The sequence below is a fragment of the Dendropsophus ebraccatus genome, chromosome 2, assembly GCF_027789765.1.
Source record: "Dendropsophus ebraccatus isolate aDenEbr1 chromosome 2, aDenEbr1.pat, whole genome shotgun sequence".
In the NCBI taxonomy this organism is placed as follows: Eukaryota; Metazoa; Chordata; class Amphibia; order Anura; family Hylidae; genus Dendropsophus; species Dendropsophus ebraccatus.
This window is the reverse complement of record NC_091455.1, coordinates 178,903,195-178,924,854: the sequence shown is the minus strand read 5'-3', so window position 1 is coordinate 178,924,854 and position 21,660 is coordinate 178,903,195. Positions and strand designations below refer to the sequence as shown.

Below are 21,660 nucleotides of genomic sequence, written 5' to 3'. Positions count from 1 at the left end.
TCAGACATTTCACAGCCATTAACTGTGTGATTGAAAAGCTCACGGTGACTCATGGTCTGTGTCTGCCCTTCTCTAATGGATCCCAAATATTGATGTAGTTGTACAGAAATAATGTTTCACACTCCTGCATAGGCAGGAGCCTTCTCTCCTTTACTACCATGAGAGGTATACATTAAGGGCCCTATTCCACCGGACGATTATCGTTCAGATTATCGTTAAATCGCTCGAATCTAAACGATAATCGTTCGGTTGAAATGCAGTTAACGATTAACGACCGAACGAGAAATCGATCGCTTTATAAGACCTGGACCTATTTTTATTGTTGCTCGTTCGCAAAACGTTCGCAAATCGTTCGCATTGAATATGACATTGTTCGGTCGTTTGCAATAGATACGAGCGCAATAGCAAATAAATAGCGGAGAAAAAACGATCGCAATTACAATCATAAGTAACAATTATCGTTCCATGGAAATGAGTGAACGTTTTCAGGTCATTCGCAATAGCGGTCGTTTGAGATCGTTAATTGTTAACGATTATGCAAACGATAATTGTCCGGTGGAATAGGGCCCTAATTTGTATGTCCACCTATGATGTTGTGACTAGAGAATGATGTTGTGACTAGAGATCAGCGAACCGTCTGAGGTTCGGGTTCGTATGATCTCTAGTTGTGACTATACTGCTTTATATATTTTACAGAACCTGGGATATATTCTATATTGTACTATGATCTGCATTTATAGTTCTTCTGCTGATCATTGGAAACAGTCGGTATGCTTGTTGTCAGACACATCCCCTCCAATGAAAGAATCTCTCAGGTTTTTGCCCAGGTGCTAACTGATAACTCACCACCAGTATTCCTGCAGAGAGATCTGTTTCATCCCAGCTCAACTGTATCCATGCATACATAACTTCTTATGATTTACAGAATTACATCATCACCTAATAGATCCATTCTGGTACCTCTCAAACCTTTACCCTCACCAACTAGATCTATCAGTATGTCCCCCTAAAGCGCAGATGATTAAAAATACAATTGCTACGCTATCTAAGAGACCAGCAGTGTAGGCATTTATTAAAGGGGAAGTCCCACGAGATCCCTTGTGCCCAGTGGAGCCACTACGAGATCCCACTCACAGCCACCGGTGACCTGCAGCTTTGCTAGCTGCAACGTCACGTATTGGGCTGAGTATTTGCCCGCTCAGCCAATCAGTGACTGGGATAGGACACCGCCTACTCACTGACTGGCTAAGCAGGCAATTGCTCAGCCCGGCTGTAACATTGCAGTTGTAAGAGCCAGGAGTGTGACGGGTACCCAGTTTTCAGCCGAAGATGACAACAGTCGGCGGTGAACGGGACCCCGGAGCGGTGAAACGGAGGCAAAAGGAGGGGTGAGTTTACTTGTTCATTATTTTCTCACTTTCCCCTCCAGCCCCCCACCTGCCTAACAGTTTTGATTTTTGTGGGATTTCCTCTTTAAAGGACAAGTGCCATGAAAAACTTTTTCCCAGTAATTGAAGCACATTACAAAGTTATATAACTGTGTAATATGCTTCAATCACCTATCTGCCTCCCTTCCCTGTCTTTCCCCCCAAACCAGGAAGTGTCCTAACTCACACAGACCTAATGACTGTCGTCATTGTCCTCTTCTCTCAGCTCCCTCTCCTGTTACACTAGCCTCCCCCCTCCCCTGCCTTGTCAGGTGACTCAGCTTGCTTAGCTCCCATTGGCTGAACAACTGCAAGCCATCACTTGGACTGGGGAGGGGGAGGCTGGTGTAACAGGACCTAGAGCAGCCCTCCTGCTGATGACTCATCCTCACAAGAAGGAGCTGCCTGGTAACGGTGACGACAGTAATTAGGTCTGTGTGAGTTAGGACACTTCCTGGTGGGGGGTGGAGGGGGGAAAAGACAGGGAAGGGAGGCAGATAGGTGATTGAAGCATATTACAGAGTTATATAACTTTGTAATATGCTTCAATTACTGGGAAAAAGTTTTTCATGGCACTTGTCCTTTAAGTTAGTCTATACAGTGATTAAAGGGGAACTTCATGTAGAGGTTAAAAAATGAAAATTCTGCAGAAGCATAACACATTACTTACCTGTCTATCCCAGTTTTGAAACTACCCAAAAAAAATTGTTTGGGGGGGGGGGGGTTGCTCTGTTTTGTGTTTCTGTTCTTCCTGGTTTGGCATTTCCCAGAATGCAATGCTTTCCCTCATGTGATCATCACAGCCCCCACCCATTACAATCAGTAAAATTGGTGCAGCAGCTGCTTCTGGCCGGTTAGAGATGGTGAATCATTCAGGGGATTGGGTTATCCAGCTAAGCCTCCTGGGAGATCATGCCCTGCCCCCTGTATGCATCATCAGCCTGATCTCTGCAAACACACATAATGCGAGACAGAGGCATAGAAGATTTGTCTCCTGGGGGGGGGGGGGATAGCAGCAGGAGCAGGAGACAATGTGAATTGGCACAGGGGCCTTTTTTTTCACTTCATGTATTTCTATCAGCTACCAGTGTGTAAGAACTGTACAGATACAGTAATACATTGTATAGACACATCTATATAACTTTTAATGTACTTTTAATAGAAAACAAGTTTTTCTTATCCGGAGTTCCCCTTTAACTGTAGAGTTACATAGCTCCCCTGGCTCACACTGCCTGTCTCTTCTGTCTCCTCCTCTCTCCTGCATGTAACAGCCAAATTCTAGGCTATGTTCACACTACGTAAAACTACGGCCGTAGTTCTCGCCGCAGAACTACGGCCGTAGTTTTGCGGGCTGGGACATAGCTTTATTTTTAGTGGGTTCCCGGCCGAAGCGTACACACATCGTATACAGAGCTCAGAGCTCCACGGCCGGAAAGATCACCCGGCCGGTACTTAAGCACCGGCCGGGATGATCCGGGCTAAGACCGGCCATTCCGGGGTCACGGAACGGCCGGTTGTTCACGTAGTGTGAACATGGCCCTACACTGTAAATCTGAGGACAGGGGATCTATGTCACTCATCTATTACTTGCTGCAGTTACATAGGACTGAGAGCAAAAACAGACTCTGATCAGCACCGACCGCTGAGAGGGGAGAGCAAAAATGAGGAGAGAGACAACAGGAGATATTTTCCAACTCCAAGAATGGGAGATCTCACCTTTTACAGAAACATCCCAGTCATTCCATGCCAATTATTATTGGGGTCTGGGTGCTGAGACCCCCTGTGGTCACTGAAATAACGTGGCAGAAGCACTCAGCTGAACTCTGCATCCCTTTGATTTCTGCTCAGTGTATAGATATAAAAAAAGTCTAGGAGAATTTTTACACATCTGTATAACACTCAATATGCTTTCACACGCAGAGCTAAGCAAAAAAGTCAATGAGACACAGAGCCCAACCCTCTTCATTCCGGAGATCAGTCACTACCCAGACTCACAACTTCTGTCATCATTCTAGGACACGTCACAAGCTTTTTTAATCCAACATGTCCATATATATAAATATATATATATATATATATATATATATATATATATATATCATCATATATTATCAGTATCAGTGCTATCTAGCTAGGCTATGATCTGCAAAGATCAAGTCATCAACCAGAATATGATTTCTTGTGATGGTCTGGAAATTCACATATCCTTGTAGTGTTGCTCATCAGTTATACATGGAAACGGCATCATGTTATTACCCGGTAATGAAGTATAATCCGTCAGCTGCTTTATCTAAATAAGTTTCATGAGTCTACATAATGCTAACAGGTATTGGTCAGTATCATATGCATCATGCATGAAGCGTGCAGCGTACATGACTATGTAACTTATCCGTCTATATCTATCTATTGCTGTCTATCTGTGACCATGTATCTGTGTGGCCTTTCTTCAGTGTAAAACGCTCATCTGAATAAGCAGCCAAACAGCTGCAGAACAAGAGAGACGTTCCAGGGACGGCGGCTACAGAGACGGCATTGTTATATCCAGCGTATCCATCAATGAGGAAACTAAACATATCCTAGATAGAGATCTGTGTGAACATACCTCATTTGTAGATAGGCTGGATGTAAATAAATGTTACCATACATTTGACTGAGATAGAAAATAGACCGAACATGTGTCATATACACACAAGGGGGAGATTTATCAAACATGTGTACTATGCTGGCCATCTCCAGAAAGAGCTGACATCACTGCTGTATGATACCTATCATAATGCATTTTCTAAAAAAATAACCATTACAATATGGCCAAAAATAAAGTTTTACATCATCCACAGTTTACATGCTGACTTGCGCTCTATTCTGCTACACGTGCTTCCTGCCAGGTAGGCAATGATGGTGCCAGGCCCAATGCAAAGAGATCTGTGTAAGGTACCAAATGGACTGAACAAAGGCTGAGAGGAGACTTCAGATACGTCTCTTAGGGGTTAACATGGTGTAGTATGACTGCAGGGAGGATCTTTCAATTATGATCTTGGTAAAAGAAAAAAAAAGTTCACAGAAGGATTTCTATTTCCAAGGGCTTATCCGGGATGCAGTAAGTGAGGCTGACTTGGCACAGGACACTCTCAAAGCTTACTGTATCTGCTGCCGCACATGAAAGCAGAGATTACTGGTCTCAATGGGATGGCTAATGCACACACAGGCCTTAGTATACATACATCTAGCATGGAAACACTAGGGGGGATATTTACTAACAAATCTATAAACACGATTTTGTCAAAGAAGTTTTGGCATAATTTCCAATCTAATGTGTTTAAAATTTATGTAAATTGTCTAATAGCATAGTAAATGTGTCTTAAAAATAATGGTCTTTTAATTAGTCTAATAAGTTCACCTGGTTCGGAGCAGACGTAGCGATGCGCCAATATATGCGACTTTTTAAAAAATTGAGTCGTTTATAAATTTATCTAAAAAACAATTCTGGCGCACTTTCGATCTAATTAACAACAAAAAAATCTAATTCAAAAAGTCGTATCTAATTTGGATAGTCTTGTCTAAAAAAGCTTCATACATTAATATTAGATTTATTTTGAGCGCAAACTAGATATATTAGACTAAAAACAGGCACAATTAGTTTGATAAATGTCCCCCTAGGTGAATATAAGTAGAGCCGCCACACTGTAACCATCAAGAAGTTGTGACCAGTTAAGTTACAAAACATTATCAAATACTACTAACTCAAGAACATACAATACGCTAGTAGGCCAGTTACTGCACTCAGAAATTATATCTGTGTAACATATACCGAAATACCTTTATTATAAGTGGCATAACCCCACAAGTATCTGTGGCTTCCTCAGGGATGGTGATACATGTGAGGGGCTTGAATATGGGTGATACAGCTTTATCTGTTCTTTAAAGGGGTAGTGCGGCGGTAAAGAATTATTCACAGACTAACACACATTACAAAGTTACAACTTTGTAATGTGTGTTATGTCTGTGAATGGCCCCCTTCCGCCCCACCCCCACCCGTGTACCCGCAAGTGTGGTGCGCTATACTCACCTCTCACGTGCCGACACCAGTCTCCGATCTTCAGCGAGTGACGTCTTCTTCGGGCGGCGAACAGCTCCGACTGTCCCGAATGCCGGACGCCCTCTGCAGCGTCATCATAACTGTGCTCAGCCAATCGGGGCTGAGCACAGTTGTGATGCGCGGGAAGGGGGACTGGCGGCAGCGACTCGTCCGTCCGTCCGAAGATGACGTTTGGCACAAGATGGCGGACGGCCCTCGACACGGATCAGGTAATGTATAATGCACCAACACTTCCGGGTACACGGAGCGCCGCACTACCCCTTTAATGTCTTTTTGCTCTATGGTTACCTTACACTTCTTTTTTTTTTGGCTTTGTGTTTAACTCCTTTGTGCTTCAGTTAGTTTGGGCCTCAAAGGGAAACTATCAACAAGTTAGATGAAGCTAACTGCTGATATCTACCTAGTGGGCATGGGGTGCTGAGGATGAAGGTATGTCTCTCACCTACATCCTCAGCACCGTTCCTGTGCTGTTAGTTGTGCCCAGTAAGCCACTAGGAGCACTGGGGGGGGGGGGGGGGGGGGGCAACCACCCTCCAAGCAACTATCCAGAGTCTGGTCTCAAGCTACGATGGACCAGAAGGTACCATTGTGTGTTGATAATACTGTAACCCGAGGCCATTGTAAGTTGAGGGACCACTATATGTGTCGTACTGATATGTTGCCCTTAGTGGCCTACCATTTGATCATGTGTTAATGTGCACTTTGTACATATGTGGCTATAGCAGAACCAACATTATATAGATCATTTTCACCACTGTGGGTTTAACAGAATGCAGATGAGCTAATTTGCCAAAAGTTTGGGTTCACACGAACCTTAGCCATCAGCGTTTAAATCCTACTGCCTGGAGAAGGTGGATGCAGGCAAAAGATTGCCTGGAAACCATAGAAACAGCCTTTATCATATGTGCCACTTGATGAGCAATAAAAAGGTAAACTCTGGTACTTAACTTTTGATATAGTGTTGCCCCATCTTATCCTTACCTCTCCACACTGGCCCCGGTGTCCTCCTGCAGCGTCTTGGGGTCCCCCGCTGACCCCAGACGCCGCCCCTTCTGAAACAGACTTGCTTCGGCAGTGACAGCCTGCTCAGCCAATTGCTGAGTGAGATGGGACAGCACTGTGACCTGCGGGGGACCTGGATATGCTGTTTATTATGTTTTGTATAAGGCAGCAACATGTACACAGTTTGTAAGTGGCGGATAACCTCTTTAAGATCCTGGGCTAAATTGAGCCGATCTGGAGGAGCAAGTGAGCGCCAACCTGTAAAGTCAGTGCTTGCTTGCTGGTGCTATTAAACGTACCGACAGTTAGTCGGGAGGTGGGGGAGGGTGCCCGGATGATCGCTGCCTGGCGCTATTAAACACACCAACAGTGAGTGGGGAGGAGCTCATAGTGGTTAGCGGCAGTCTGCTATCATTATCGTTCTAGTTTTTTTCAACAAGTTGAAAGACCTTTACACCAAACCGAATTCCGCCAATAATTGCTTGGTGTAATAGGGACTCGTCTGAGTACTTTTTGCTGTGTTTTTATACTATCTGTTTGACTTTGAGAGCCCAGCAAGTGGTGTATACATTCATACAAAGCCTATGAGATTTTCTATGGTTTCATAATCTGCCCTCTCAGCTTTCTGAGGACAACGAGCAGAAACAAAGAAGCAAAGCAACCAGCGCATTGCTTCTGTCCCATTCCCTGAATGCTCAGTGTGGACCCCAGCACCCAAGCCCCCACTAATTAAACCGTCTAACATATCACTGTGATGTGACCCAGTGAAGCGTTTACACACATTACTCACCAATGTCCACGTCCATATTAAACAGACCTAGAGTATTCACAGTATGGTCAGAAATTGTAGAGCCCCTAACTTCCCATGTGAAAATAAGGTAATGCAATCTCAGCTTCCACAGTTCTCGGATGGGTGGTACTCTGTGGAGCAATCTAATAGCTATGGTTTACTGCACACAGTGTTTATGTACCTCATACATAGTGAGGTGAATTTTTTTAGGGGTCGTCGTGCCGTGTTGATGGGCATTATGGAGTTTTTATGAATCATGGCCAAGTATGCTCTAGCCGAAATCCACAAGTACTCTGCATATCAATTTAGAAGAAAATACAATAAATTACGTCAAAGTAAAAGAGTCTTGAAGGCATCGGCCTGACAAAGAAAATAATCCTTTCTCAAAATGTGTTTTCCCTAAAGGGGTACTTATGCATATATATATATATATATATATATATATATATATATATATATATATATATATATGGTTGGTCTACACAGAAAAAAATAAACAGCCTATTTTCACCTACTACTACACTCCCTCAAGAGTCCTCTTGTAACATCTTCAGGTTGAACGTCCTGGCCACTACTTCTTGGAAGTGACAGCCTGCCCAGCCACTCACTGACTAAAAGTTGGACAGTGATTGGCTGAGCAGGTTATCACTGCCGAGAGGAGTAGCAGCCAAAGCGTTCAGCGGGGGACACAAAGACACATCAGGAGGACCCCTGGGGGAGTGTGGTAGGTGAGAATAGGATGAATATTATGTTCTGTGCAGCCCAAGCATTATATATAAAAAAATGAATGCTCGGAGTACCCCTTTAATAAAAAATAACACGCAAAATATTCTGCCATATGGCACTACTTTCAAAATTATCCTTCCACAGACTAGAACAGAGTTTATGGAAGTCCGCTCCCACCAGCCAAATAGTGAGGAAGCTGGAATCCTAGGATCTATGCATGTGTTGTGCCTGAGTTTCCAGTCTCCCTCTCTATCTCTGTGCACCATGGACCTCACCTAATGGTGCGCTGCCTTCTTAGCACTCAATCATTGGCTCATTAACAAGGTCAACTGGGATGTGTGTAACACTATGAACAACACTAAGTGAGCTAAAGACTGAATATTAGTGCAGCCTAACCCAGACGCATTTGACCTCTTTCACCCTTAATGGACCTGTCAAGAATACAAATAAATGAATAGACACAGGGGCCACGTATCAATACTGTGGTTTATTGACCGTTCCATTAACCTGTTTGTTGTTTTTAGAATATTTGTCCCTAAAGGTTAAAAAGGACAAGTTGTCTCTTCTGACCTGCCTCTCTTTAGGAAAGAAAAAATCAATAGAAGTTTGTATTTAGTCATTCCTCTGTTATTCCTCTTGGAAATTATGAATAATCTAACAACTGGGTGTATTCATCCCAATCATGACCACTGATTGGACAATGTTATGGTGCGTTTACACGAAACGATAATTGTCCCGATCGTACGATTAACGGTGTCGGAGTAACGTTTTTTTTTTTCATAACGATCAGCGTTTAGACGGTACGATCGTACCGAAAAATCGTTTTGCGATCGCGCGCCCACAGCCTGGCCCGCCCGCTGCCCGGCCCCCCGCTCATCTGCAGCCCCCTGCGCCGGCTCGATCGCCACCCCCGCCGCTCTCATCTCCGCCGCTGCTCTCATCGCCACCCGCCGCCGCTCCGATCGCCACCCCCGCCGCCGCTCCCGTCGTCCCCCCCCCCCCCCGCCGCTCCGATCGCCACCCCCCACCGCCGCCACCGCTTCGATCACCCCCGCCGGCCCACGGTCATACGTTACCTGCTCCGCGCAGCAGGTCTTCAGCCATCCCCGGCTCCGCTCTTCAGTGCACTGATTGGCTGAAGAGGAGCCGTTTGAAATTCCCGGCTCCCCTCTTCAGCCAATCAGTGCACTGAAGAGCGGAGCCGGGGATGGCTGAAGACCTGCTGCTGAAGACCTGATGGCTGAGAACCTGAGCGGACCCGGGGATGGCTGAAGACCTGCTGAGCCGGGGATGGCTGAAGACCTGCTGAGCAGGGGATGGCTGAAGACCTGCTGAGCAGGGGATGGCTGAAGACCTGGCTGAAGAGGAGCCGTTTGAAATTCCCGGCTCCCCTCTTCAGCCAATCAGTGCACTGAAGAGCGGAGCCGGGGATGGCTGAAGACCGGCGGCGGGTGGCGATGAGAGCGGCGGGGGTGGCGATTGAGCCGGCGCAGGGGGCTGCGGATGAGCGGGGGGCCGGGCTGCGAACGGGGGGCCGGGCGGCTGGACTATCGCGCAACGACTGTTTACACGGAACGATCTGCTGTGTTTACACGTATGATTATGGTTCAAATTCGATCATTATCGCGCAAATTCGCCCGATAATCGTTACGTGTAAACGCACCATTAGGTTAGAAGGAGCGTGGCAATGTCATGGGAGAAGAAACGCGTTGGATCATGGATCTAGTAGTTCAAGTTCTGCTGCACATTTTAAGGCAAATATACCATAAGGTACATCGCTTTAGGTTTTTTATATGACTAGTCCGGCTCCAGCACGGGGATGCTCCTTTTTTTTTTAACTGCAGCCCGGGCTTCGCTCTGACATGAAGCACTGGAGGAAGGCCTGCCCACCCCACTGTGGCTCTATTAGAATCAATGGAGCCACGTCACAGAGGGGAGGGAGGATCGTCACACTGGGGGCGGGGGGCCTTCCTCCAGTGCTTCATGCTGGGCCGATGAACAGGAATAGAACGATGCCGTGCGCGGGAACCAGGCCACGGTTCTAAAAAAAACGACTTAAAGCGATGTACCTCATGGTACATTCGCTTTAACTTCATCCATGTCCAGAGGATGTTGAAAAAGTTGATCACTACTCAGGATCTATATGTGTCCTGTTGGCAAATAACCTGCTTGTGACTGATAGGCTCCTGGGCCTTGTATTTTGACAATAATACAATAAAGGGATTCTTTCAGAAACAGCACTCCATTGTTCCATTGAAGTGAATAGATCTGAGTTGTAATACCACACACAACCTGGGAACAGATGTGGCGCTGTTTTCTGAAGAAGGCAGCTATGGTTTTCTATTCCTGGATAACCCCAGCATGCTGTCACTATGCTCCTAGACTCCAGATACACAACCTGCTGGAGTGACTTGTGCTCAGGACTGAGGTACGTTACAACCACCTTGTATGGATATCTGGCACTAAGTTATAGCATTAATCTGTCAGAAATAAGATTTATTTTCCACCTCATTGCTCCCTGAAATAATAACTGTGATCTTACATGAAGTTTCTGCAGGCAAAAGGTTGGAAAAATCTAACCTTTCCCCAGATCAAGTGAGGAATTCTAGAGGGAATTATGCATGTGACCTTTATCAAAGAACGCGGCCATAATATGGTTATACTGCACACCACTAACTACATAGAGATAACCAAGAAATTACACATATGGCAATACGACTGTCAATGCCACTGGGGCATATGTGACTGGCTGCAGAAATGATGGCACTATCTCCATAAACACAGCGTATAACATATATGCTGTGCCTGAATTTAAGGCATATTGTGGCTAGGGATGCACGATGCACCGAAATATCGATACTACTATCGATATTTCGGGCAAAAAAACCGTTCGATACCAGGATTTCCTGGTATCGAAACTTTAAGTTAAGCAGAGAACACGGTGGGCGGCTAGCTGAGCGCCGGCCGTGTTCTCTATGTGCCTCCCCCTGCCCCCTGCAGTCTCCTCCTCTTCTCTCCCTCCCTCCGCTCCCATTGGCGCCAATTTCAAATAGCCGGCACTTAGCTATTGCTAGTGCCGGCTATTTAAGTATATAGATGCCGCTGTCACACTGACAGCGGCATCTGACCCCTCCTGAGCCCGCTCCATATACAGCGGGGGTCGGCTACTGTGTGTAACAGACCCCCGCTGCTGGTGTCTCTCTGATTACAGAGTCCGGCTCCGCCAGACTCTGTTATCAGAGAGATGATTTATGCCGAGGAGTCGGAGCTGCACGGAGAGCGGCTGGAGAGGGAGAGCGGGAGAGGAGGACGGAGGAGAAGGCTGGAGGGAGAGCGGGAGGTCCGGGAGAGAGGACGGAGGAGAAGGCTGGAGGGAGAGCGGGATGTCCGGGAGAGGAGCCGGAGCTGCACAGAAGAGAGCGGGAGGTCACGGAGAGAGGAGGACGGAGAAGGCTGGAGGTGGGGAGGATGAAGAGGGAGAGCGGGGGTCTGTGAGATCCGGGGGAAGTGCAGCACATGTGAGGATCCAGCCGGCTGGCAGGTGGGGGAGGTGGCCGGGGCTGAGAGGAGCAGATAAGATCGGCTGTAGTGTGTGGGATCCTGTGTAACCTCCTCTTCTCTTCCTCCGCAATCTTGGTAACTGGTGCAGCAGAGCTGTCTTAGTGATAGCTGATGCAGCAGAGCTGTCTTAGTGATAGCTGATGCAGGAGAGCTGTCTTAGTGGTGGGTGGTGCAGGAGAGCTGTCTTAGTGATAGCTGATGTAGCAGAGCTGTCTTAGTGATAGCTGATGTAGCAGAGCTGTCTTAGTGATAGCTGATGTAGCAGAGCTGTCTTAGTGATAGCTGATGTAGCAGAGCTGTCTTAGTGATAGCTGATGTAGCAGAGCTGTCTTAGTGATAGCTGATGTAGCAGAGCTGTCTTAGTGATATCGGATGTAGCAGAGCTGTCTTAGTGATAGCTGATGTAGCAGAGCTGTCTTAGTGATAGCTGATGTAGCAGAGCTGTCTTAGTGATAGCTGATGTAGCAGAGCTGTCTTAGTGATATCGGATGTAGCAGAGCTGTCTTAGTGATAGCTGATGTAGCAGAGCTGTGTTAGTGATAGCTGATGTAGCAGAGCTGTCTTAGTGATATCGGATGTAGCAGAGCTGTCTTAGTGATATCGGATGTAGCAGAGCTGTCTTAGTGATAGCTGATGCAGCAGAGCTGTCTTAGTGATATCGGATGTAGCAGAGCTGTCTTAGTGATATCGGATGTAGCAGAGCTGTCTTAGTGATAGCTGATGTAGCAGAGCTGTCTTAGTGATAGCGGATGTAGCAGAGCTGTCTTAGTGATAGCTGATGTAGCAGAGCTGTCTTAGTGATAGCTGATGTAGCAGAGCTGTCTTAGTGATATCGGATGTAGCAGAGCTGTCTTAGTGATAGCTGATGTAGCAGAGCTGTCTTAGTGATAGCTGATGTAGCAGAGCTGTCTTAGTGATAGCTGATGTAGCAGAGCTGTCTTAGTGATATCGGATGTAGCAGAGCTGTCTTAGTGATAGCTGATGTAGCAGAGCTGTCTTAGTGATAGCTGATGTAGCAGAGCTGTCTTAGTGATAGCTGATGCAGCAGAGCTGTCTTAGTGATAGCTGATGTAGCAGAGCTGTCTTAGTGATATCGGATGTAGCAGAGCTGTCTTAGTGATAGCTGATGTAGCAGAGCTGTCTTAGTGATAGCTGATGTAGCAGAGCTGTCTTAGTGATATCGGATGTAGCAGAGCTGTCTTAGTGATAGCTGATGTAGCAGAGCTGTCTTAGTGATAGCTGATGTAGCAGAGCTGTCTTAGTGATAGCTGATGTAGCAGAGCTGTCTTAGTGATATCGGATGTAGCAGAGCTGACTTAGTGATAGCTGATGTAGCAGAGCTGTCTTAGTGATAGCTGATGTAGCAGAGCTGTCTTAGTGATAGCTGATGCAGCAGAGCTGTCTTAGTGATAGCTGATGCAGCAGAGCTGTCTTAGTGATAGCTGATGCAGCAGAGCTGTCTTAGTGATAGCTGATGTAGCAGAGCTGTCTTAGTGATAGCTGATGTAGCAGAGCTGTCTTAGTGATAGCTGATGTAGCAGAGCTGTCTTAGTGATAGCTGATGCAGCAGAGCTGTCTTAGTGATATCGGATGTAGCAGAGCTGTCTTAGTGATATCGGATGTAGCAGAGCTGTCTTAGTGATATCGGATGTAGCAGAGCTGTCTTAGTGTTATCTGATGTAGCAGAGCTGTCTTAGTGATAGCTGATGTAGCAGAGCTGTCTTAGTGATAGCTGATGTAGCAGAGCTGTCTTAGTGATATCGGATGTAGCAGAGCTGTCTTAGTGATAGCTGATGTAGCAGAGCTGTCTTAGTGATAGCTGATGTAGCAGAGCTGTCTTAGTGATAGCTGATGCAGCAGAGCTGTCTTAGTGATAGCTGATGCAGCAGAGCTGTCTTAGTGATAGCTGATGTAGCAGAGCTGTCTTAGTGATAGCTGATGTAGCAGAGCTGTCTTAGTGATAGCTGATGCAGCAGAGCTGTCTTAGTGATAGCTGATGCAGCAGAGCTGTCTTAGTGATAGCTGATGCAGCAGAGCTGTCTTAGTGATAGCTGATGCAGCAGAGCTGTCTTAGTGATAGCTGATGCAGCAGAGCTGTCTTAGTGATAGCTGATGTAGCAGAGCTGTCTTAGTGATAGCTGATGCAGCAGAGCTGTCTTAGTAATAGCTGATGTAGCAGAGCTGTCTTAGTGATAGCTGATGTAGCAGAGCTGTCTTAGTGATAGCTGATGCAGCAGAGCTGTCTTAGTGATAGCTGATGCAGCAGAGCTGTCTTAGTGATAGCTGATGCAGCAGAGCTGTCTTAGTGATAGCTGATGCAGCAGAGCTGTCTTAGTGATAGCTGATGCAGCAGAGCTGTCTTAGTGATATCGGATGTAGCAGAGCTGTCTTAGTGATATCGGATGCAGCAGAGCTGTCTTAGTGATAGCTGATGCAGCAGAGCTGTCTTAGACAGATATCACTAACTTTATTTTTAACACAATAAAATAAAAATAGGCCAAAAATTGGTATCACTGTAATAGTGCAGGGGTATTATATTTCTACCATTTTTTTTTTTTTTCTTTTATACTTTACTAAGTATCGAACTGGTATTGAGTATCGAAATAAAAAAGTTAGTATCGGTATCGAACTCAAAATTCTGGTATCGTGACATCACTAATTGTGGCATATCGGCAGAACAGCTAACATATACCGTGGTATATAATATTATTTGATATAGCTGAATAAAGAACGTCTGAGTTACTAAAGTGGGTCCTGTTTTGAATTCTTATCACTTGGTCCAAATGGAAAGAAGATGGAAAAGAACAACACCCTGGCTGGAGAACAGGCCCTGTCCTGCTTCCCCCAGACATCCCATTAACCTGAATGGACACTGTATAAAATGCTTGGTTTGTCCTGTGGTGGCGCTGCAGGGAAATGTCACACTTGCTGTCAGGTTTTCCCTGATCGCTGGGGCTTCCAGCAGGGGAATACCTTGTGGCCTGCTTACTGTCAAGGGGCTAACCTAGCCGCAGATACTGTAACTCTACTCAACACAGGGAGGCACAATAAGACAACACATGACTGGATGCAAAGTCAATATAAGCAGGGGCCCGGTGATGGTTCCCCCACTCGTCTGACATTAATGAGATGGTAGTTTATTATTTCTAGGTGACCCTGCTTGACTTTTCAGGGTCATTTCTTGAAACAGTGTCTTGGAAAAGGTTGGCTTGTCTACATGAGACTGTATCATCATTAACTGAGTACAAGTTACAATCTGGCTTACAGGGCTTCACCAAAACGTACTATCCTGAAGGTAGTAAGGTCCTCGATAAATTGTGCCTGGAAAACCCCTTAACCCTGACATTCACTGTTAGATAATAAGTAGAGATGAGTGAACCTCGAGCACGAAGCCGAACAGGAATAAAGTTTGCTAATTGAATTTATTTGTAGAAACATTATCCTTGGCGAGTCCTACAAGTGTAAAGGCCTCATCAGATCAAGCGATTATCGGCTGTATTCGGTCGATAATTGCTTGAAGTAATAGCTCCTGTTAAAAGGCAACAATCAGGCGATATGCGCAATGTCAGCTAATCCTTGTCTTTCATCATGTTGAAAGATTTTTGAACAATAATGACAGTCTGTTGGCTGTTGCTCCGCGCAATAGGATCGGCACCAGCATTATCTCTTATGGGCTCCATGGACAATCTAAAGATCGTTGGGGGAGCCCCTCCTGCAGCTCCCCGCGCCCCCCCCCCCCCATCTTACCTGCTTCCAGTCAGCACGTGCAATAGCGCCAGCACCGGGCGGGGAATGAGGAGCTCCTCTCTATCTGCCCATGTAATAGGGCCTTAAAGAGCATGTACCACCCGGTACATCCTCTTTAACCTGAACCCACGGATCGATCGACGCCGGCACGGGGAAGCCGGTGCCCTGGTCCGTTTTTCGGACCGCCACCCGGTTCCCGTGCACGGCGCCGTTCGATCCAGCGGTACCGGCCAGTGCTCAAGCACTGGAGGACGGCCGGCCCGCCCCCAGTGGGAGGGAATTCCCTCTCCTGTATGACGCTGCTCCATTCATTCTACCCGTGCCGGCGCCGATCGATCCGTGGGTTCAGGTATGTTAGCTGAGATAGGAATCGGTCAGATGCCTTGAGGCATTGAGCTGCATATGCCATCAGGTAGCTGTTAATGCAGTGAAACTAATGTTACCCTTGATGGGAGAAAATTATAAATCACTATTTATTTTCTATAGAGATGTCAAAGAGACAGTGCCAAGTTGGTGAAGTGTTGCATCCTGGCACACCTAGTCACCCCCCTTGTGTGTTAGTGACTAATATACAAGGCTTAGCTAGACTTTAAGCCCTGTCTGGAAATTTATGCACCATGAAAGCCAGTAGCAGCACACGTGCGGTGAGTGTGTAACGTGGCCATTGATGCGATTCGCTGTGGATGTCACTGCTGATTTCACTGTCTATAAGCCAATTTCTGCACTGACATTGTCCAAAGTTTATATATGAGATCAATAAAAATATCATACAAATTTACTGTACTATAATCTGCTGAAGATTTTCATTCACATAATCCTTATAAAAAAAAAAACCACAGTAATTCCCTCCCATGTGTATTTACCCTGGAGGGCCTCATAAAAAAAAAAATCATGGTTATTTATCTAAGCACCATTCTTATAGGAAAAGGAAAAACGAATCCCTTCAGCTCTAAGACAATCCAATTCTTTATTTCATATTCACATGAAAACATCACCGACACGTTTCAAACCCCAAGGTTCTTCCTCATGGTCTCTTGTCTGTTGCCTGAATATCTTGATTGAATGACATTGGTCGATTTAAAGCTAAATAAGATTTTCATTGGTGTAATGTGAAAGCCAGAGAAAAAATATAAAGGTTCCTATCGCTGAGAGTGTTGACCATCAAGTATTATAGATTTAAGCCCCATTCTTGCCTATGGGCTGTGTATTCTATTTGAATGGGTATAAACTGCGATACCAGACACAACCCATGGCAATGTCACTGTAATCCCAGACAACACCTTTACCTAGACTTACCAAAAGTATGTACTTTACTTAGCTAAGGCTACAGTCATCTTGCTCCACTTTAGGGGTTCCATTGCATTTATTTGGCAGGATATAACCCAGGGATGGGGAACCTTGGCCCTCTAGCTGTTGCAAAACTACAATTCCCATCATGCCTGGACAGCCGAAGCTTAAAGGCCCTATTCCACCAACAGATCTGATGACAGATTATGTGCCAAAGATTTGAAGCCAAACCCAGGAACAGACTATTATCAGAGAACAGGTCATAAAGGAAAGACTGGATTTCTCCTCTTTTCAAATCCATTCCTGGGTTTGGCTTCAAATCTTTGGCAGATATTCTGTCGTGTTGGTGTAATAGGGCCTTAAACCAGGAAAAGACTATAAACAGAGAACAGGTCATAAAGGAAAGACTGAGATTTCTCCTGCTTTCAAATCCTTTCCTGGCTTTGGCTTCAAAAATCTGTCAGATAAATCTCTCTATGTAAATGCACCATTAAGACTGTGATGGGAAAGAAGAAAGCTGTCTGAGGGTCCATTTACGCAGAAAGATTATCTGACAGATTATCTGCCAAAAATTTGAAGCCAAAACAAGGAATGGATTTGAAAAGGGAAGAAATCTCAGGCTTTCCTTTATGACCTGATCTCAGTTTATAGTCTATTTCTGGTTTTGGCTTCAAATATTTGACAGATAATCTGTCAGATAATCTTTCTGTGTAAATGGACCCTTAATAAAAGGTTTAAAACTATGAAGAAATACACCCTGTATAATACTTATCAGCATCTATAATAGACAGATAGTAGATCCTCACAAACAGCCTAGAAGGATCTATCTGCTTCACAGGTAGTAACAGGGATGTGATCTTGCCGATCATTCATAGGTTCATACAGTATATCATACATATATGCCAGTATACAGGGGAACGTCTGACATGTGAGCTCCTGGTTCAGGCTCCTCTATGGAACAATCACTTTGTGGCCTCTACTGAATACACGACCATGACAAAAGTTAAGCATGTGAGTATCATTCAGCCAAGCGTCTGCATCCGCGGCCATCAAAGAGGTTTCTTCTTACTAGTAAACTTTGTCCACATAGAGCTCTCAGCTATTCTATGGCAGCAAACTGTGTGCCCACATCAGGACTGTGACTAATGCTATTATGATGAGAAACTATAGTAGTCGTACTGGGCACCACATCAAATGCCCTGTAAAGTGCTGGGAAGCTCCTCTGATCCTTGTTACCCAATATATTTCCTTTGTACTAGCTCCACCAGCCTGCAGTTACCAGTTTATTTATACATATGCTGCTATTCATTGGGCTTAAAGGGACCCTACAGATATACTGTGCGGACATATGGTAGGAATAAAAAAGGCCACGACTTTATGAGATACAAGGACTTGGTGCCTTAGGCTGGCTTTGGGGACAAGGTTTGTAGGGCCACCGACGCTATGTACAGGAATATCAAGCCAAAAATAACGTACATATAGCTCCAGGTCTACATATATATATATATATATATATATATATATATATATACACACACACTAATGTCTATGTAGTCTTTTGTATATACATTCTACATACAAACTGCTATATAAACCCCTGATGTACATACGTATAAAGTTGACCTGCTTCGATTTATACTAACAAAAAGATTCACGAACACTGACAGCCCTGTGGATATATACTGCAAAAAGAACCCTATATGTACATACAGATCAAAGTCTACACATATGGACACAAATACTAAGGATACATTGAGATCTAATACTATCTCCAAATAAGTATACTGCTATACACGCAAGATCCATGTAAACTTACAGCTACACTGAGCTATAGACTTAGAACCAGTCTATGGATTCCATAGGTACTTGCATTTTATTATACAATACAGTGTATATATATATATATATATATATATATATATATATATACACACAGACTTGATTGATCACTATACTGTATGATCCCAAAATATACCTAGGGATCTCGATGTATATAAACTGGCAGCTGGATATTATAGGTGCACTGAGGTCCATTCCATACACCATCCTTATATCCTTATACACACCGTTTTGAAGCTTCTATAGGTACACACACATTTAGTAAAGGATATATACATATACATTCATATAGCTATATACACCCCACATGTACATAAAAACCTAGATCCATGTGTATGGATGGTTATATGGATTCTGTAGTCACATTGTAATCTATCTTCTTTATATTTGTATCAGTGTGTGGAGGGCTATAGCTATACACATATAGGTACATTATATACATATGGTTCTACATATACAGGTATATAGGTACATTATATCTATGTATATGAAGCCCACAGACCCAGCCTCACATATACTGGCAGCTATGGGGATTCTACTGGTCAGTGTCATAACTCTCCAGTGGAAGAAACACTACAACTCCCAGCATGCCCTATGCTGAAGAGCCACAGGTTGGACTTGTATAGACAGTATGTGTACCAGTATCCAGGTCCAGTATATAACTATCACCAGCTGCCGGGACCTGAGTTGTAGAATGCACCCATCCCTGCCACCTGCACCCATCCCTGCCCCCTGCAACCATCCCTGCCACCTGCACCCATCCCTGGCACCTGCACCCATCCCTGCCCCCTGCACCCATCCCTGCCACCTGCACCCATCCCTGCCCCCTGCACCCATTCCTGCCACCTGCACCCATTCCTGCCACCTGCACCCATCCCTGCCACCTACACCCATCCCTGCCCCCATCCCTGCCCCCATCCCTGCCACCTACTACAACCATACCTGCCCCCTGCACCCATCCCTGCCACCTGCCATCTCTCCGCCGGGCACCACTCACCTGACTGGCAGAGTCCCAGGAGAAGTGACAGTAACCCGAAGGCCAGCAGGGTCCCCCGGGGAGGGTGGGCAGCAGCCCCGGGCCCCCGCAGCACGGCGCACATCCCGGCTCGGGGGGAGGCTGCTGCTGCTGCTGGGTGGGCACGGGCGGCCGCGCATATCGCCTTCTGCAGATGGCCGGGCTTCTCCTCTAGGTGCAGCATTGGCTTCTCCCGGAGCGGTGCATTGGGAGACTACAGGCAGTGCCAACCTACTGTGCCCGGCTCGGCTTCCATCCCCTCCTCACACAAAGAGCCTATTCTTGTCAGCGAGCTGCAGGCAGAGCGGCTCTGGTCAAGTTCAGCAGCACACAGGTGGCTTTATAGAGCGGGAGGCAGCTCATGCCTCAGCGCATGTCCGCATACGGGAGAGCTCAGGTCATTAGCATGTCGCCTCATGCCAAGACAAAGGTGCACGCTGCAGCGGAGGCAGACAGTGGGCGAGGGGATCCCCACATGCCTGGCGGGGCCGGAGCGCAGCGCACTTCGCTGTTGCTAGGAGACCGGGCGCCCGCAGTCACTGAATGTGGATGGGGAGCGCTGCAGCCCGGCTCCGGGGAGTGTGGGCGGGGGAGCATAAGTGCAGCATGATGTCACCGCATCCCGCTCCCACTTTTCTTTGTTTTCTCCTGGCTCCCTCTCACAGGCGCCCTTGTTCTGGGACCCTACATGAGAGCGGCAGTGTACGGCACTATTCACACTGTACTGCAGGCTGGCACCAGGCGCCATGCTGTACCGCCATGTAGTGCACGATAGAGACTGGCACCAAAGTGGTCACAGGTAACACCTGTCAGCTTGTGGCTCTCTGGCTGATACAAAACTACAACTCCCAGCATGCCCTGACAACCAGCATGCAGGAAGGGCTGGAGAGTCACATGAATCAAACCACTAACTAGTTAGCAGCCCTGAAGAATGTCAGGACATAGCTGCTTATACCCGCCATGTAGGGAGAGGGCTGTTGGAATATAGTTGTTGTGGTACAGTATAGCAGCACTCTCTGTCCGGGGAGAAAGGGGTTACAGCTATGGAGAGATTACCCCCACAGTCCTGTCCCCTGATGTAAGCCCCAACCTGAAATGGATCTGCTATGATTTGGAAGGTGATGGAGACTTCCTGGGTCAGAGTACAGGGCTGTAGACCCCGCTATGCAGACCATGTCCTTCCCTCACTCCCCCTCCGACCCAGTACAGGGAGCTCTTAAAGGGAACCAATACGCCCAATCGGGCTGATATGGTTCCCTGTACTGCTGTATACAGCTCCTGCAGCAGCCGTGGCATGTACCAGCCACGGCTGCTGCAGGAGCTTTATACCAGAGAAATAAGGACTTTAATCCCCTGGGCGCGTGACAGACAGCGGCAGGGAAGTAGTCATGTGGGCGGCTCCCCGCCCGTATCTAGTCACCGATCTCTGTTTGTCAATCATCCCTCCGATTGCGCTGACAGGCAGAGATCGGTGACTAGATACGGGCGGGGAGCCGCCCAGATGACTACTTCCCCGCCGCTGTCTGTCATGCCCCGGGGGATTAAAGTCCTTATTTCTCCGGTATAAAGCTCCTGCCGCAGCCGGTACATGCCGCGGCTGCAGCAGGGGCTGTATACAGCAGTACAGGGAACCATATCAGCCCGATTGGGCTGATTGGTTCCCTTTAAACCAAAGCAATGCTCTTAAACCAAGTTACAATTAGAAAAACTGTGAGCTCTTCTTGCAAAACGCTCCCAATCCAAGTTACTCTTAAACCAAGGTACCACTGTATATGGAAAAAATTAGAGAAAAAAGTAGAGAAAATATAAAACAGTTCACTATGTGCGGACCAACAATATAGAGGGGGTCAGGTGGGGACACCCCACGCGTTCCGCAGTCCAATGGCTTCCTCAGGGATATGGGTTGTTCTCTGCTCCCACCTTTTATATTGTTGGACCACACATGGTGAACTCTTTTATATTTTTTCTACTCACGATTTTTTCAATATTTTTTTTGCTCGCACACTGCATTATTTATAGGGTATAGACTTATTATGGATAGTATTGTTGTTTGACCATGTGTTGTGATCCAGGGTCGGGCTGGGACTCTGGTGGGAACCATGTTTGACATTTTAATAGTTTTATGTAGAGTGGTGTCCTGTACTTTTTTGTACTTTTTGTATGTATTATT

The 21,660-nt window shown here is 46.2% G+C and overlaps 1 protein-coding gene across 2 annotated transcripts in view; it reads right to left on the bottom strand.

Moving 5' to 3' along the window:
* Window positions 1-20,064, bottom strand: part of ITGB8 (integrin subunit beta 8) — a 103,545-nt gene extending 83,481 nt beyond the window's left edge. For both annotated transcript variants that reach the window (XR_011361739.1, XM_069958809.1), the window contains exon 1: window positions 19,473-20,064. Coding sequence is in view for 1 of the 2 variants with exons in the window: in XM_069958809.1 (XP_069814910.1) it covers window positions 19,473-19,674 (202 nt within the window). In the remaining variant the exon portion in view is untranslated. The remainder of the gene's footprint in view (window positions 1-19,472) is intronic.
* Between the last annotated feature and the right edge of the window lie 1,596 nt (window positions 20,065-21,660).